Source organism: Mirounga angustirostris, unplaced genomic scaffold (assembly GCF_029215605.1).
Source record: "Mirounga angustirostris isolate CCGP_5_RB_7025 unplaced genomic scaffold, mMirAng1.0.hap1 SCAF_1, whole genome shotgun sequence".
NCBI lineage: Eukaryota > Metazoa > Chordata > Mammalia > Carnivora > Phocidae > Mirounga > Mirounga angustirostris.
The window spans coordinates 185,079,941-185,098,476 of record NW_026991709.1 but is presented as its reverse complement, the minus strand read 5'-3'; the positions used below and the strand labels follow the sequence as shown (position 1 = coordinate 185,098,476).

The following is an 18,536-nucleotide window of genomic DNA, read 5'->3' as shown; positions in this document are numbered from 1 at the left end:
CACCCTCTTCTTAGGGATCCCATTTCATCCTCAGTTTCCCCTGAGAGCAGGGAGGGAGCGTTGGACACTACGTATCTCCCAGGACCACATATATCCCCGACGTTCCCTCACGTATGTCACATTCTAGATTCTGGGTCACACGGTAGTCAACCAATGTCCAATTTCATAAACATGTCCTGAGCAGGATGCTAGGCCCTGGGAGGAAGACACAAAGATAATGAAGATGTAGTCCTGCGGAGGAGATATTGGTTGAGAGCGTGATTCCTGGCTTCAGAGAGACCTGGGCTTGAATCCCAAATCATATTCGTGATGTGCTCCCAGGCAAGTCCTGATCTCCCAATCTGTGTAAGTCACCTGCACAATGCAAATGATAATAATAGTGCCACCAAGGGAGCTTTCTAAGAACTGCATGTGAAGTGCGTAGCGCAGTGTCCCCCCGCACTTAGGAAGTTTTAAATCAATGCTATTGACGACGATGATGTTCACCCTCTAGTGAGGAGAAAGGATAAACCATAACTAATTACATCATTCAAAGCAGATGATCACAAGTGTTAAAATAGAGGTAAAATGTGCTTTGGAGAAATAGAAATGAGAGGCTAATTTGGGCTAGAACACTCTAGTAAGGTTTCTTGTAGGATTTATAGACAGCTGATGGTCAGTTGAGGAAACAAGGACCACAGCTAATGATCAAATAGTGCAGTGAGAGGCAACAGGTTGTAATAAAAAAGAGCATTAAGCTTGAGACCATACAGCCTTAGGTTTGAATCTAGCCTTCCTCCCCTCATTTATTAGCCATAGGATTTTGAACAAGTCATTTAACACCTCCAGGCTTCCACTCTATCATCTGCAAATGACGGCAATTCCTATGCCTAGTGGTTGTTGAGGAGAAAAGGAAATATTTATCAAATACGTAGCACACCACCAGTTACTCCAAGCACACAGTTTTCACAATCACATTAACGGAATGAGAAACTCCGAGTCCACACACACAGTTCCTCTTGGGTGAGGCTGGTGGTTCTTTTCAAAAAGGCAACGTCATGAGCAACCTGGTGGCATTTGCCGACAGCAATGCCTCTCATGATGGTTATAAGACACTTAGAAAATCTGGCAGTCCTTTCAGCCAGGAAAATGCACACGTACATAAACATTTTTACATAATTTGAGAGATTCTGAGACGCCCCAAAATGTAATTCATGGAGCCCCCAAGCTTCCAGAGCCCCCAGTGACTTAGCACAAGAAAAAAGCATAAGCCAATGGTCAAAGGCAAGTCTCTTAGAACCTCACTCCTATGATCTGCTGTTTACGATTGGCAGAATAAGAAGCAGGTGGCAGAGCAAATCTGTGAGCAAAAACCTCTCCTGTGATGACATTTTTTTCTCACTCAAATAGTTTATCAAAGCTCAGCACCATTAGCAGCATGCTGAGCATGCGCTCCCTCAGCCTGCTGAGCTGACATGCAAGAGCCCCGGCGCTGCTACCTGGGGAGGGGTCTTGTGTGTGCATCGCTAAGTCCGAGTGGCATCATTTGTCAAACTCATGCTGGCAAGCCACACCTTTCCTTTCCCCAAACCGATACGTAGTGAGGTAGGTTTCTCAATCCTGTGCCACCCTCATATCGCCAAAGCGCCAGACTGACGGAGAGATTTTTTTTAATGTTTTTTTCCAGATGGTTTGGCCCTGTGTGTAAACAGCTTAAATGTTCCATGATGTTATGAGATTCTGATTTAGGGAAACATAATGTATTCTCACCTGAACTGTCGCCAGATGCTGCTACGTCTTTTTGAGAATGCCATTGATGATCTTCTTCTTCCCCTCCCCCTCTTCTTTCCCTCCTCCTCCTCCTTCTGCTCCTTCTCCCTCCTCCTCCTCCTTCCCCTCTCTTCCTCCTCCTCCTTCTCCCTCTCCTCCTCCTTCTCCTCTCCTCCTCCTCCTTATTTTTCTTCTTCTCCTTCAGCATCATCATGCTGAAGAAATAGCCCCACTCTCTTCCTGCTTTGCCTGATCTCTAGCCATGGCTGCCTCCCTTCAACCACAGCCCTGTGAAGTGGCCCTTGCTATAAGAATTCAGGTGTCACTGGGCTCCATAAAACAATTTCTTCCCCTTGCGTCTTTGGGACTAAGGATGCTAACAGTCTCTTATTTTTGCTACACTTTGGGTGCCTCAACATCCATGCTTAAGTTTCCTAACCCCACCCACTGAATAATCCTTTCATGGGTGTCTCTGGAGCCATCTGAGTTAGATTCTGCATCCCGCCAGGACTCTGATGACAAGGTCATCTCTAACATCATCTTCTCTAGGACTATTATTTGTTGGCTGCTCCTCATGTATCACTGTGTTGACTGCTTCACCAAAATTAACTCACTCAGCCTTCATAGTAATTCCATGAGGAAAGTATTATTTTGCAGGTGACAAAGTAGACCTAGCAGTTTTAAAGATCTTATTCCAAACACAACCAGTAAGTGGTAGAGTCAGAATTCCAACTTAGACCTTTCTACGGTAGAGCCTCTTTTTGAACACTACGAACAATTCTCCAAAATGGTACATGTCAGAATCATCTGGAATGTGTGTTACAGATCCAGATTCTGGGAACCTACCCAGAGCCCTCTGTGAGGAAACCAGCTCTAGGTTTGAACTTGGGCAGTGAGATTAGCTCAGGGTTATCATCTGATCCATAGGAGATAATGGCACAGACTAACTGACAATCTATGGGGGGTGGGCTGGCATTAAAACTCTGACCAGTATGGAAACAGTAATTAGTGAGGACAATCAAATTCTCTCTCTCCCCAGTTTAAATGAAAAATGCTAAGGGAATTAGTCAGGGGTAGAGAGAGGAGAGAAAAGAAAACCCATAAAGAGAAGCAAGCAATGAGTGACATGGCCATATGGTACACAGTGACCAGTGAGGCAGTTATAAGATAGCAGTGTCCTGGAGCCAACTTGAAGCCTGGACAATGGCTATTCTTAGCTTCTGTTGAGATCTGTCTCCTCTCACCCATCAACTCACCAGTGATCTAAGTAATTGTTGGTCATGTCTTCCCTGAACCAGACTTACTTAAGTTGATACATCCCCTAGTTTTTACACAAAGAGTTCTAAGCTAACACAAGAGAAGTAGTCTTCCCACTAGTCTTCCTGCATTTACACTGTCCACCTCTATAAACTGTTATTTGCATTGAAGCCAGAGCGATTTTTCCAAAATGTAAATCTAACTTTATTACCCCCCTCGCTTAAAATCCACAAATGCTTTCCCATTCTTTTGACATAGAGTGAAAATCCCCTACTGCGGCCTACAAGCTTCTGCATGGTCTTTTACACCATGTCTCCTCTTCCTCCTCAGGTGGAGCTTCACTCCCCGTCAGCCTCTCTGGTCCAGACACATTGGCCTTTACCTTCAGTCCCTCCTGATCACCACCCTCCTGATCACCTCCTACCCCCGAGATTAGTACAAGCTATTCCTTCTGCCCACCATGTGGATCCTTTGACCCTTCATCTACTTAACTCTTATTCATCATCAAACATCACTTCCCCAGAGATGCCTCCCTGATCTCCCTGACTGACACCAATCTCATAGCATCCCCTTGCATGGTACCATTCATGGGTGTGATTTTTTTCATATGACCACTTGATTAATATATGTCTTTCCCACTAAGCTGTCTGTGATCAGGGCCCATGTCTGATTTTGCTCACTGTTGTGTCTCCAGCACCTTGTAGAGTGTCTGGCCTCAAATATTTGTTGAATGCATGAATAATTTAATGTCCACAAACAATAACACTAGCAAAAGGCTCTTCTAAAAGTGCCTTACATAGTTGTCATGGAGTGAACGACTATAGTAACAGTGGGCAAGTGACTGTTGCTTAGGAAGGACCAACACACAACAGGCGACGAGAGTATGTGTGGCTGTATGCACAGTAGCCGGGACCAGGCACTCCACTTGGAAGGGGACCCCAGTCTTTCTGCAGCCCCACCATCTACTTTAGCACCTAGGAAAATGCCCAAAAGGTCAGTGGCACATGGGTGGCTCTCCTTTACTGAGTTTCATTTAAGCTTGCAGGTGCATTTCCAAAGAGTTCATGTCAACTTGCTGGTCAAGATATTGCAAGTTTGGTGCTTAGTACCGACCTCAATCCACCTTTAAGTTAAATTGGAGAAACAAAGGGAACAAATGGGTAGCTTTGATTATAAACTGAAAAGATGATACAATTAACACAAACATCTTTGATTGCCTCTTGAGAAACATCTGTAAATCAAAATTTGCAAGGATTTTACCTGTACAACAAATTCTTTCAGACTATCCATGGCAGAGGAAACTGTTTCATATCATTCAAATGTGTCAAATTATAGCTAAAAATTTAAAAATATTCTTTTTCATATAATTTTATTTAGGAGATGTACTGTGGTTCAAAAAACTTTTTTTTAAAGATTTTATTTATTTATTTATTTATTTATTTATTTATTTATTTATTTATTTGAAAGAGAGAGACACAGCGAGAAAGGGAACATGAGCAGGGGGAGTGGGAGAGGGAGAAGCAGGCTTCCCGCCAAGCAGGGAGCCCAATGCGGGGCTCGATCCCAGGACCCCGGGATCATGACCTGAGCTGAAGGCAGATGCTTAACGACTGAGCCACCCAGACGCCCCCAAAAACTTTCTTGAACACTTAACAAGTACTAGGTGGTACTCTGCTAGGTGAGGGGTGGGAGGTTTTGAGATAAATCGCATAACTCTTGCTCTCCAAGGCCTTACAGACTAATGGAGATTATGGCGATAGAATATAACAGCCAAAAAAAAAAAAAAGAAGAAAAGAAAGTAACACGAGCCCTGTTGCAGGTACATTGTATATGCAAAGTGAAAAGAGAGCACATTGTATAAGGAAGAAAATAATGGTGCAGGGTTTCTAGAAAATCAAGGGAAACTCACCAAGGAGACCATAAAAGACCTAAAATATCATAGAGTCCTTGGGGTGCCTGGGTGGCGTCCAATGTTTAGTTGTGGCTCAGATCACGATCTCAGGATCATGAGACCAAGTGCTGCGTGGAGCCCCACACTCAGTGTGGGCTCTGCTTCAGACTCTCTCTCCCTCTCCCTGTGTCCCGTCCCCTGCTCTCTCTTTCTCTCAAATAACAATAAATAAATCTTTAAAAAAATATCATAGAGTTCAGCTCCCTAATTTCACAAATAAGAAAAATGAGCCCCCCCCCCCCCAGGTGATGAGGTCTTGATTAGTTAATGCCAAACCCAGATCTTGAACCCAAAAGTTTCCTTTAAGGAATTTTCAAATATGTAACCAAGTATTATTGTTCTTACTGGCTTTCTCAAAAACCTTTCCAGCCCTTGTGGGTTGAAATATCAAGTAAATTTTGATCTTCCGTTTGTAAGGGAGCAAGATACATCTTCCGGCCTCCCATCTGGCCCCTTATCCAGTCTCTTTCTGATCCATCAGGTGAAATAACTTCCGCAAAAACAAATCTGACCATGCCATTGCCCTTTATTGATTTGCCTCTTTAAAATCTGTTTTCTGCATTAGACTTTAAGCCCCAAGAGTGCAGGAACATGTCTCTATTAGTCACTGATGCATCCCCACCCCCCAGCTCAGTACCTCGATTCTTAGGTAGGCTAAGCTACTGGAATAAATAAATAAACTTCAAATCCTTAGTGTTTTACGAACCAAGAAGTGATTTTTTTTTCTTTTTTGTGTGACAGTATGGAGCCAGGGTTCCAGGTCTGTGGCAGATTTACTCCAGTAGCCATGTAGGGACCCAGGATGATTGATGCTTGTGGTTTTAACATGTGGCTTCCAAAGTGTCCTGGATAATTTCTATGTTAGTCAGGTGGAAATGGGAAAGAACAGAGAAGAGCCTACATGGAAGGTGACCACACTTTTCTATTCCTTTTCCATTGGAGGGACTTTAGTCCTGTGTGACATAAATGCAAGAAAGACTAGGATGTGTGGGCTCGACACACTTGAGCACTTCTTTGCTGTGTGGCAAGGAGAAAAAGGGGTTTGAAAGATGACGATGAAAGATGATGTTCCACTAGAAGTTTCGCTGAAGGTTTCCTGAAAATAAATTAATTTTTAAATCATTGTATTGCTTTACTTTATTTTTTAAGTTAATTAATATCATGTGCAAGCAGGGAGAGGGGCAGAGGGAGAGGGAGACAGAGAATCCCAAGCTGACTCCACACTGAGCACAGAGCCCGACATGGGGCTCGACCTCATGACCCTGAGATCATGACCTGAGCCAAAATCAAAAATCCCACCATTAACAGACTGAGCCAGCCAGGTGTCCCTGTACTGCTTTACTTTAGATGCAGAAATGAATACCCAAGCTCCAAAATCATTATGTTTCTCTCATTTTGTTGGCAGCGTTTCAATATCGAAACAACTGACTTCAATAAAAGGTAAGACATGGGGTGACTGCAATGTACATATTTCTCCTCTGCCATGATAGCACACAAAGAATTAAAAACAAAAGGACATCAAAGAATGCCAGAGATGTGAGAGAACTTGTGGATACATTATCAAATATTCATCATGTTCTTTTTAAAGATTTGAGAACCGAGGTCCAATGATAGGAATTAGTTTGCCCAAACTTAGTCCATGCAAGGCCAAGCTCAGAGCGTGGATCCTCTGACTCCTAATTCAGGGTGCTTCCCACAAGCCCAGCTGCCTCTCTATGGGCAGCATCTTCAGTATGTCCAGAGTAAGACCATCAGTATCCAATATCAATGGTCACTGGATTCAGGATGCAATCAACCCCCAATGGCCTCTGTTGATGGAGTGAAAACACAGTGTGGCCAACTCTCAAAATGTAAATATTTGCCCTCAACATTCAATTTTATAGGTAAAATATCTTTAGAGCTAACAATATTGTCATGGAAAGAACAATATAAGAATAAAAGCCACTCCTATACTTGGATCATTATCTAATTCCAAAATCTGTGGCTTTAAAATGTTTACAGGGTAAGAAGCACAAATGGATATTTACTATATTGCAATTGTTTTTCCTCCTAGATGGCTGGCCAATGTCTCCAAAGGAGACTCTGTATTTTTACTTAAATAAATCTCCATCATGAAGAAACTATTATTTTTATACTATCACAACAAGAAACCTATGATTTCTGTTTTACACTTTACACGATTCTGGATACTTTTGATAAATATTCCACCACATGGCTAATACAACTTATCCCTTCTGGGAGGTTGAAGGGGGTTGTAACTCTCTCCATCACCCTCACTGCCCCTGAACACACACACACACACACACACACACACACACACACATACCATTCCTAGCACCAGACTCCTTACATTAGACCGTTGGGCCACGTTTATTCCCATGCCTTGAAAAAACATAGGATAAACATGGTTCATCTACCCAGAATGTGTTTTATTCAATGGCAAGTAGTTTGAAATGTTATCCATTGAAATAAGACAAGGACAGAGCTTGGAATAGAGGTCAGTATGAATCCCCATTTTCTCTGCTGGCTGCTTGGGTCTGTGCCCTTGATTTCTTGAGGGTGGGAATAGGGGATGAGTACATATTTGCCTCTAGCATCCAAAGCAGTTTTGTAGCAGGGAAGTTTGAAAGACACTATCGTGTTGGGAAAACTACTGACCTAGAGAGAAAAGAACAGAGACCTGGTTTTTAGTCCTGCCACATACTACCTCCGTGACCTTGGGCAAACCACTTCTCTCCGGCAGGTCTTCATTCCTCCATTTGCAGAAATAACTAATATTAGGAAAAGTTCTAAAACGAGGTGATTCTGACACCTTGCCATACTGAGAGTTGGTTTCTATTACACGGAAGTGTCAGGAACTCACTAGATCTAACGTTTGGAGCTGGGTGCCATGTTCCAGGGCAGGTGAGGGGAAGGAGGCAGAGGATGGCTCTGACATTCCAGTCAGCTCAGTGCAACACACATACATTGAGGCCTACAACACGCCACGGCCTGGGGATGAGCGTAGAGATAAATACAATGTAGTAACTGCCCTCGGGAACATCCAGTATAGCAGCCACCAGCCACATGTAGATCTTGAGCATTGAAGTGTGCTGGAAGTGTAATCGATAAGTCAGATTTAAGAGACTTAGTAGAAAAAAGTGTAACATATCTCAATAATTTGTTTAGATTGATCACATGTTGAAATGATAATATTGCTGATACATTGGCTTAAATAAAATGTGTTATGAAAATGACTTTGTATGTTTCTTTTCACCCTTTTAATGTGGCTACCAGAAAGATTGGATTGTCATTATGGCTCACATGACATTTCTTTTGGACAGCTCTGATCTAGAAGGAAATTTAGACAGATCAACCGTGTGTTAGTGTGAGGGTTATAATAAGTTTGTGTTCGAGGAAATAGAGAAACACAAGGGAGGGACCCGTTGCCCAATCTGGAAGTTTGGGAAAGAGTCCTACAGAATATACTGCCTGAAAAACACTACAGAAAGGCCATGCGTATCATGGTGAGGGACCAGATGGGCTGTGTGACCTTGAGCAAGCTACTTACCTTTGTGAGCCTCAGTTTCCTTATCTATAAAGTGGCGATGATGTGTGAACCCACCTCTGAAGGCTGGTGTAACAGTTAAGTGAGTCAAATCCTGTGCATCCTATGGAGGAATGGGTAGCATGTAGAATTCTAGCTCTGTAATCGTTCACTACAATTGTCTTCCAGAATGCAAGCACCAAATTAAGAATTACTTTCTTGATATTGCTCACTGTTCCATCCCCAGAACTAGGACAGAGCCTGTCAATAAGTATTTGCCAAAAAATACTTGTTGGGAGAACAGAGTGAGAAAGGGACTACACACAGTTTAGTATTATTAAACCATGAAAAGTGAGGTAGGAAATAACAGGAGAGGTCGACATGAAGTGGCCGATTTAACACCCTCTCCAACACGCCCCTTCCAGAGGCAAGAAAGCTGATAAAAGACGCCAAAAGAGAAACACTGACCCCTTGGGTTTTTAATAGGACTTAGCCCTTTATAATATGCTTTCACATATTTGCTCACAACTCTGTGAGGCAGACAGGGTAGGAATGAAAAGGCAACATGCTGAGTTTATTAAGGGAAGAACCTAACCATAAAAACAGGAAACCAAAACATCTCACAAAGTATCGTGAGTGTTGGTAGGACAACCAGAGCACCTTGTTATCTTTTGGTTGTAATATTTTCTAGCTCAGTTTTTACCATGAACATATGCTATTTTATAGTCAGGGAAGACATGCCTGCTGGGTTTAAAAGAATGGTGGAGAAGGGAGAGGAGTTGGCTTGTCCAGATGGAGTCCCCATCTAGATTGCAGATGGACCTGAACTTCCTGGGGTGGGGCTGGACAGTGTCTGGATTTCACAGCCTCCGTGGAGATGGCCTTACAAAGAGATACTCCAAAGTGGCAGGTCTATCTATGGTCTTTGAAGTCAGACAGACTTTCAAATCCTTCGTCTGTCACTTCTGAGCAATGTGACCTTAAAACTCCTAATCTCTCCATGTGTCAATTTCCAATATGTAAAATTGAGACACAAATAGTACCTACCTCTATGGGTTTTACTAAGCATTAAATAAGATTATGTTTGAAAAGCATCTGGCACAGAGTAAACAAGGAAGGTGTCTGTCATTATTTGAAAACTCACTCATGGCTTGCAAATATACCCCTTTCTCACCAGAAAGGCAGATCCTGGAGACCAAGAGGCTACTGTCCCCCCATGGCCCAGTAGAGCAGCTCATACTAAAGACTTCCTAAATTACTCTTGGTTATTAATTAATAAATAAACTGGCCAAAATTACAGAAGGAATATTTACCTCTTAAAGAATTGAGGTATTTCCTCTAAGCAATTTGTTCCTTAAAGACAGAATAAATAGAGTTTATTCTTTAGCCACTTAAATTCAAGGTTACCCCCTTATAGCATCCCACCACCTCAAACATACACACCCTAGGAAAGGCGGGTAGACACAAGCTAGAAGAATATGCTCATTTCCTGGGATTTTGATGAGCAGCAAAGTGTTGGGTAATTGAGGAGAATCTCGATTCTATCTATGGGTTTCATGGATATGGCAGAAACGAAAGGAAGAGGAGGTTAAGGATCGGTGGCTGGGGGGGAAGAAAGAGCTAAAAATCAAATCCAAAGAAACAGGGAATGTTCTGAGGCTGGAGCTCTAGGTTAGATGGAGGGCCAGCCACTGGACAAGCAGACAGAAGTGGGAAAGGTTAGGCACAGGCCATCGGCAGTAAGACTGAGGATCAGAAACTAGGGAGGAAATCAGGGAGTAAGAAGCTGAGGACACAGGTTTGGCAGACATTCATTCAACAAATATATGTGAAGCACCTACCATGTGCCAGGCATTATTCTAAATATTGCAGGTTCCACAGAACACAAGACAGGAGAAAGAAAGAAAGAAAGAAAGAAAGAAAGAAAGAAAGAAAGAAAGAAAGAAAGAAAGAAAGAAAGAAAGAAAGAAAGAAAGAAAGAAATCTCATTTTCATGAAGCTTATGTTTTCCCATGAATTCAAATTCAAATTCAAGCTCTACCACTTACTGTGTCCTCAGCAAGATCACATCCTCTCTTCATCTATAAAGTGGTATGATGATGGAGATATATACTGTTCCTGAACCAGAAGAGTCAACATAGCAAAGATATCAATTCTCCTCAAATTTCTCTTAAGGCTTACTGCAAGTCCCATATATACACAGAAAGGAAAAGGGCCTAGAATAGCCAAAATATTTTGAAAAAGGAGCAAGTGGGGGACTTGCTGTCCCCCATGTTATAGTTTACTATATGGCTACAGGAATCAAAACAGTGTGTTGTTGACAGAGGGTCAGATACGCAGATCAATAGAACAGAATAGGGAACCCAGAGATTGACCCATACAAAATGCCCAACTGATGTTTGACAAAGATGCAGAAGGATTCAGCAAAGGAAGGATAGTATTTTCAACAACAGATGTAGAAGCAATTGGTCATCCACGTTAAGAAAAATGAACCTCCACCTAAGTCTCATACAAAATGAATTCAAAATGGATCGTGGATTTAAATGCAGGCCATAAAATTATAAAACTTGTAATTTTATGTAGGACAAATTTTCATAAGAGGAGAAATTGATAAATCAGACTTTATAAAAGCAGAAAGGGAAAAATGAAGGGGGGGGGAATCAGAGGGGGAGATGAACCATGAGAGACTATGGACTCTGAGAAACAAACTGAGGGTTCTAGAGGGGAGGGGGGTGGGGGGATGGGTCAGCCCGGTGATGGGTATTAAAGAGGCACACATTCTGCATGGAGCACTGGGTGTTATATGCAAACAATGAATCATGGAACGCTACATCAAAAACTAATGATGTAATGTATGGTGATTAACATAACATAATTAAAAAAATTAGAAACTATTCCTCCATAAAAGATCTCAATTGAAAGGATTAAAAAACCCAACAGTTGGACAGACTGGGAGAAAATATTTGCGAAGGAAAGTCTGATTCCTTTCCAGGGGCTATAAGCTCTGCATGGGCCAGTCTCGTCTCCTTTCCTAATCAAACACCTTCCTAGGTTCCTACCACAGCTGTCTCCTCCCAGGTCCCACAACGTGCCAGACTCCTTCTCATCTGAGCCTTCACGTCTTCTGCTCCCTGAGCCTGGGACATCTGACACAGCCCTAGTCCCAGCCTGACTCTCCCCCCACAAATGCTTTTACAGGGCAGGATCCTTCTCATCCATTAGCTCTTAGCGTAAATGTTCATCTATTCTCAGAGACCTCCAAGACCAGCTATCTAAGTAGTTTTCCTCCCAGATGTATTTCTTTTATTTTTTTCTCTCTGTGCCTTCTCTGCCTCATACATCACAAGTTGTAGATATGTATCATATATACGCATATAGACAAATAATTATTGAATATATACATAAACAAATACATATGAATTCTCTTCTTGATTATTGCTTATTATCTCTCTAGATTGTAAAGTCTATTGTAAGAGGGCAGAGGCCACATCTTGTTGCATCACTTCTGGGTGCTGAGTCCCTTAGGAAAATGTCAGAAGTATAGTAAGTGCTCAAAACAAAAGTTGTGTTATTCTGTCAGATCATCATTCTTTGTATCGACAATTGTTGCACATTACCCGGGCTAAAAGCTGTAAGATTCTGTTTCTCTTTTCTTTTCTTCTCCATTCATTAAACGGCATGTATAAGCACCTTCTACGTAGCAGGAATCTGTGCCACTGGGAGAACAGTGAGAAAGAAAGGTAGGATCCCTGGCCTCATGGAGCTTGCATTTTAGTTGAGAAGAAAGACCATTAAAAATGCAATAACTGAGGGGTGCCTGGGTGGCTCAGTCGTTAAGCGTCTGCCTTCGGCTCAGGTCATGATCCCAGGGTCCTGGGATCGAGCCCCGCATCGGGCTCCCTGCTCTGCGGGAAGCCTGTTTCTCCCTCTCCCTCTCCCCCTGCTTGTGATCCTGCTCTCACTGTGTCTCTCTCTGTCAAATAAATAAATAAAATCTTTAAAAAAAAATGCAATAACTGTAATATGTGAGAAGTTCTATAATATAGGATGTGCTAGGGCCTAAGAGGATAGAGAACAATTTTCTCCACTGTACCTTGTGCAGTTCTCAGAGTTCACTGGGTGCTCTGGAAAGGAATGAGTTAGCACCACCCTTTCAAGTAGTTTAAGCTAGAGAGACCAGCTGGGAAATCACTATTGTCTGAGGCTAAGTCAAAGGTGGTCCCTTATCCATCATGATCAGAGAGCTTGCTTTGGATGCCATCCTCCTTTATCACACTGACGTGAGGTGATGCTTTGATTGACATAGAACATAAATTCCACAAGAGCAGGACTTTGTCTTATTCAGTGTGGTACCCTCAATGCCAGGGACTGAGCCTAGCACATAGTAGGTACTGCTTAAATATTTTACAGATCAGAAAACCAATGCTGAGAGAGGTGAGGTGTTTTCCCAAGGTCACATGACAAACAGGTGGGAAATCTCATCCTAATTCTACTAATTCTTATTGCTCCTGAAGAAATTTTGTTTCCATTATTTAAAGATCCAGGTCCAGATGTCCCTACAGCCCACTCACAGATAGAGGACAAAGAATCCAAGGACAGGGCCACACTGACATACATCTTCCAACCCTGCACCTCTTGGTTCCCTTGGAAAATATAACCCTGTGTGTGGGGAAGAGTCATTCCTAACCTAGACTATATCATTTCTTCCCTCACAGCTCTCAAGAAGGGCTCAGATCTGGAAAAAGCCATTGCCACCATCGCTCTGATTTTCAGAAATTCTTCTGATCCTGATGGTAAACTTGGAAAAGCTATTGCCAAAGATCTGCTGCAGACCCAATTTAGGAATTTCACAGAGGTAAGTGAATTAATGGATATGAAGAAACAGGGGCCATGCCCTAATGGCAGACCCAAAGAGCCAACAATCATGTTTCATTCAACGAATGGTTAATGAATACCTACTATAAGCCAGGAAATGAGCTGAGCACTGGAGTTAAGACAATGGACAAGTTAACAATCCAGCAGAGCAGAGAAACATGCTGAAAAAGTAATTAGAAATATTCAAATATTCAAATAACCGTGAAATGGTAGAGCATGCACTGAAAGAGTAAAACAGAGGGGCCATCTTGGGGCAGTCGGTCCAAGAAGCACTCCTGGAAAATAAAGGTATAGCTGAGATCTGAAGAATGAGCAAGTGTTAGTAATGCAAGGGAGGTGGGTGAGGGCTGAGAATGATACTATTCCAAGCCGAAGGAATGGTAAGCCTGTAAGGCCGGTCAAAGACCTGGGGTGCTGGGAAGTAGTTGGTGAGAAGGCGGAGGAAAGTAGGAAGCACTAGGAGATAAGGCTGAGGAGGTAGATAAAAGTCAAATTACAGAGGTACAGCCTGAGGGCAGGAGGAAGCCAGACATGGTCTCTAAGTCCAGGACTAAGAAGGTACACCACCTACAGATGGGATTGGGGTGGGGGTGAGGGAAGGACAAAGAGAGAGTGTGAGGAAGCATCCAAACCAAGGACAATAGGTGATGAACAGGAGAGACGTCTGGAAGGTGGAATGAACAGGATCTGATAACCGATTGGCTGTAGGGCTGAAGGACAGGAGAAGCAAATGATGATACCCCACTTTCTGACCTTGGGAAGAAGTGGGTGGTGGCCTTATTCCCAGAGAAGACAAAGACTGGAGAATAAGCAGATTTGAGATGAGGTGGGGTGGGGGGAGAGGTGATGAGTTCCATTAGAATGTGTCAATTTTAAGATGTCCATGAAACATGCTGGAGGAGAAACAGAGCAACAGGGCATATGACTTGGGAGGTCAGAATAGAGATTTGTGTTGGCAATATAGAAGTCAGAGGTAGCAGTAGATAAAGGGTCACGAACCTAAATTACGTACAGGCATATTCCCCAACCTTCAGTCACTTGAATACCACCTTCAGTATTTTTCCTCTATCTGCCTATAACCTGTATGATAATTCACTTAGAACTTTTTTCTTTAACTCTCTACTTAAATAAATTTAAGTATAAATTTATATATCCTCCCTTAAATTCCTATAAATTTAGGAATACTTTAGCACTATTGTAAATGTTAATTCGGTGGGTAAAAGTGGAAGGTAATAAAAGAATAGATGACTATTAATTTATATTTAATATTTATTCCTGCATCACCTAAAATTGCATTACATTCTGCAAGCATACTTTGGGAAGTGCTGGCCTAGGGGAAATGTGTAAGAAGAAAAGAGGGGCTCATGCAGAGTCTAGACCACCAATATTTATTTGCAGGTAGAGTAAGAAAAAAAACTTTAAAAAAAGCAGTCTGTAAGGTGCTCTGTGTGTTCTGAGAGATTAAAAAGATAAGTATTGTAATTCCATTAAAATATAAATGTATGGGCTTTCCCATAGGATAATTATATCAGGTGTCATCCACTGGGGGGGAAGCTGGGTCAAGGGGACAACTTCCTGTGAATCTCTGATTATTTTAAAAGACTGTGTGAGAAATCAACCTTGGTTTTGGATCCACAAATAAGTGATTTTTTAAAAACCCAATTTCATTGAAACAGAGACTAGAACGGTGGTTGCCAGGGGCTGGGGGGAAGGGACGTGAAGTGATGTAGGTCAAAGGGCACACATTTTCAATTACAAGAAAGATAAACATCATTTGTATTATTCTTTGATTTTTTTTTTTTTTTAAAGAAAGACTTTTTCAGCCAAAACTATCAGGCAGGATTTGACAAGTGGTAAAAAGTTCTAGGGAGTCTTTAAGGAAGGCGTGGGTGAGTAAATCCTGTAACATTTGCCTACATCAGAGGCCTACAGAAATGACAAATTCCAGAGAGAAAAAGGGCTCTTAGCTGGCGGCTGGGCAAATCCTCAGAGAGGTTTTTTTTTGTTTGTTTTGTTTTTTTTTAAGATTTTTATTTATTTGTCAGAGAGAGAGAGCACAAGCAGGGGGAGCAGCAGAGGGAGAGGGAGAAGCAGGCTCCTCACTGAGCAAGGAGCCCGATGTGGGACTCGATCCCAGGACCCTGAGATCATGACCTGAGGCGAAGGCAGACGCTTAACGACTGAGCCACCCAGGCGTCCCCCTCAGAGAGCTTTTAACAAGCATGAAAACGAGCACCTAGCAGAGGGTCATCCTGATGTACAGTCGTCTCCCCTTATGCGCGTGGATTGCTCCCCGGCCCCCGTGGATGCCTGACCCCAGGGACAGAACCCAACCCTCTACAGACTGCTTTTCCCTAGGCAAACGGGCCTATGATAAAGTTTCATTTATAACTTAGTCACAGTAAGAGATTCCCAATACAATAATACAATGGAACAATTATCACAATATACTCTAGTAGAAGTTATATGAATGTGGTCTTTCTAAATACTCTACCGGAGGGTGCTCACCCTTCGTGTGACCACATGAGATGATAAAATGCCACCTGACTGAGACCAAGGGAGGTGAGTGACGTGGGCCCTGTGACCTCAAGCGAGGCTACTATTGACCTTCTAACGATTAGTCAAGGCAGAATGGTCGCTTGGGGATCACAGTTGACCCCGGACACTGAAACTCCCGAGATCTCGGATGAGGGGAGGGGCACTGCTATAATTCATCGCCCCTTCTGAGAACAGCCAAGGGAAAAACATTAAAGCCAAATCAATGGGAAAGACCCTCAGCCTCGGGTCCCTTAGTGTAGGCTACACTCTAGAAAGGCAGCCATTCCTGGATCTCCGGGCCTCGTAGGCAGTCCTGTCTTCTGCTCTACATGAGAGGCACCCAAAAGAAGCCACATTTTAGGGGACTCCAGGGGACTCAGGGACATTCTCAGTATTAATAGCAATGAGCTTCACTTCACGCAGGGCAAACGCACAGAGTAATGTCAGAATGCTGCCTTGGACCGAGCACCCAGCTCTGTGAGATACCTTAAGGCAGGCAGGGGCACTCGAGTCCATGCCTAAAGATGGCAGCCCCTCGGTTCTCCTGCTTTCTCCTGCATCCTCATGTGGAGTTCTCTGGTAAATGGAGATGGATCTCTTGGCTGAGGCCTGGGTTCTGAGGGGAACATCTCCTTTCTCATGGGCCTGACATAATTTGGGGGGATTTGACCCTCTATAGTCAGTTGGATATAATAAAACTGAGCATTTAAATGCACTGTTAAGAAGATAAAAAAACAAGGGGCTCCTGGGTGACTCAGTTGGGTAAGCTTGGGACTCTTGGATTTAACTCAGGTCCTGATCTCATGGCTTGTGAGTTTGATCCCCACCACGGGCTCCCTGCTCAGCAGGAGTCTGCTTGGATATTCTCTCCCTCTGCCCTCTCCCCGACTCGTGCGAGTGCATGCTTTCTCTCTCTCAAACAAATAAATAAATCTTTAAAAAAAAAAAAAAAAAGGAAGAAGAAGAAGAAACAAAACAAGATGGCTGGTTGGGCCCCAAGAGGGCCTGGACCTGGGTCAGCTCCTGTGCTCTTCCAATGTGCAGGAAAAAAAGAGAGATCTGGCACACCTGGGTGGCCCAGTCAGTTAAGCCTCCAACTGTGGCTCAGGTCATGATCTCAGGGTCCTAGGATCGAGCCCTGTGGTGGGTCCACGCTCATCAGGGTGTCTGCCTGAGGATTCTCTCCCTCTCCCCCTGCTCATGCTTGCTCTCTCTCCCTCAAATAAATAAAATTTTAAAAAGAAAAGAAGAGACACCTATAGCCACTTCTGACTTTTCAGCTGTGTACCATTCCAATAGTAAGTAATCCTCTCTCTGCCTTGGACCTGACCCTTTCAAAATAGCACTGAGCTGTCTTGAAGTGAGGCAGGGGAATTCCTTTAGCCCTCACTGTTAGGTGTGACCTCCTGAGAGAAACAAGAGCCTAGAGAAACAAGAATGGTCTAGCCTGTAAGAGGAATGTATCATCATTCCTAAAGGGCCTTAGTCATTGCTGTGATGGCTTTTTACAGCTAGCTGAGGGGTGAGCATTTGGGATTGAACTAAACGCAAACATAGCTCAGAATAACAATCAAATGACCTTAATGTTTTTAATGCCACTTGGGAAGATATTTCACAAGCTGTGGTTGGAAACTAAAAAGCCTCTCCGTGTATGTACTACTCACATGTTTTCCTTCAATCTATTTATGAGGACTATGGACTTGGGGTGATTTATGATCAAACTAAATGCTGAACAATTTTTCAAAGCACAGATTTTCTATTAGCGTTTTTTTATTTCACATTTCTGGACAATTTTATTGTTCAGTGCAATACAGAATGAATACTTCCCATAACAGAGATTATATTTAAAAAAACAAAGATTATATTTTGAAATTCTGAAGATGTAACGTATCTGTGTTTCTAGAGAGGCAGATAGCTGTTAAGAGTGTGGGCTCCAGGATCAGAAAGCCAAGACTATGAATTCTGGCTCCATACCAATAGTTGCCTAGGTTGGGGCAAGTTACTTAGTTCTCACTGAATCTCTGGTGCTCATCTGTAAAGTGGGGACAATAATAGTATATTCAGTAAGGTCACCATGGAAATTCAGTGAAATAACCCATGAAAAGAGTTAACACGGTGCTCAGCTAGTAGCAACTTGACATGATATTATTAATAACATGTTATAACATGTTACAAAACCATGTTAATAACGTGTTTCTTATCACTTGTTATCTGTAAAACTGATGTGGCAAAATGAATTTGGTTTTCACTTATTCTTTATTCTCACAGGGACAAGAAACCAAACTCAAATACAAAGACCTCCTTTCTGAACTCGACAAGCACACTGAAAATAAGCTTGATTTTGAGGATTTCATGATTTTGCTCTTAAGCATCACTGTAATTTCAGATTTGCTACAAAATATATGGAGTGTAAAAATCATGAATTAAATAGCTTTAAAGAATGCTGTTAGACAAAATAATGGCAGTAGACAGTGTTAAATGTTTAAAGATTTTTCCATTTTATTTTTAATTAATTGAGCATACTGATCATGAATCTGGAACTGCCTGGGATGGTTCTGATTGCTAATATTTAGATCCACTGTAACTCCAAAAGTATATGCATACGCTTCAGGATGTTTGAATAGTATGGCGTCTGGGTGC

The 18,536-nt window shown here is 42.5% G+C and overlaps 1 protein-coding gene across 1 annotated transcript; it reads left to right on the top strand.

Moving 5' to 3' along the window:
* The first annotated feature begins 3,889 nt into the window (after window positions 1–3,889).
* Window positions 3,890–18,323, top strand: SNTN (sentan, cilia apical structure protein). The gene is made up of 4 exons (XM_045902185.1): window positions 3,890–3,999; window positions 6,363–6,397; window positions 13,199–13,338; window positions 18,165–18,323. The coding sequence occupies exons 1-4, from the start codon at window positions 3,890–3,892 to the stop codon at window positions 18,321–18,323; spliced, it is 444 nt and encodes a 147-aa protein (XP_045758141.1).
* The last annotated feature ends 213 nt before the right edge of the window (window positions 18,324–18,536 follow it).

Coding starts and splice junctions, on each gene's coding strand:
- SNTN (XM_045902185.1), top strand. CDS start 3,890: ATGTGTGGCTGTATGCACAGTAGCCGGGACCAGGCACTCCACTTGGAA. Junction 6,398..13,198: donor ACAACTGACTTCAATAAAAG/GTAAGACATGGG, acceptor CTTCCCTCACAG/CTCTCAAGAAGGGCTCAGAT. Junction 13,339..18,164: donor AATTTAGGAATTTCACAGAG/GTAAGTGAATTA, acceptor TTATTCTCACAG/GGACAAGAAACCAAACTCAA.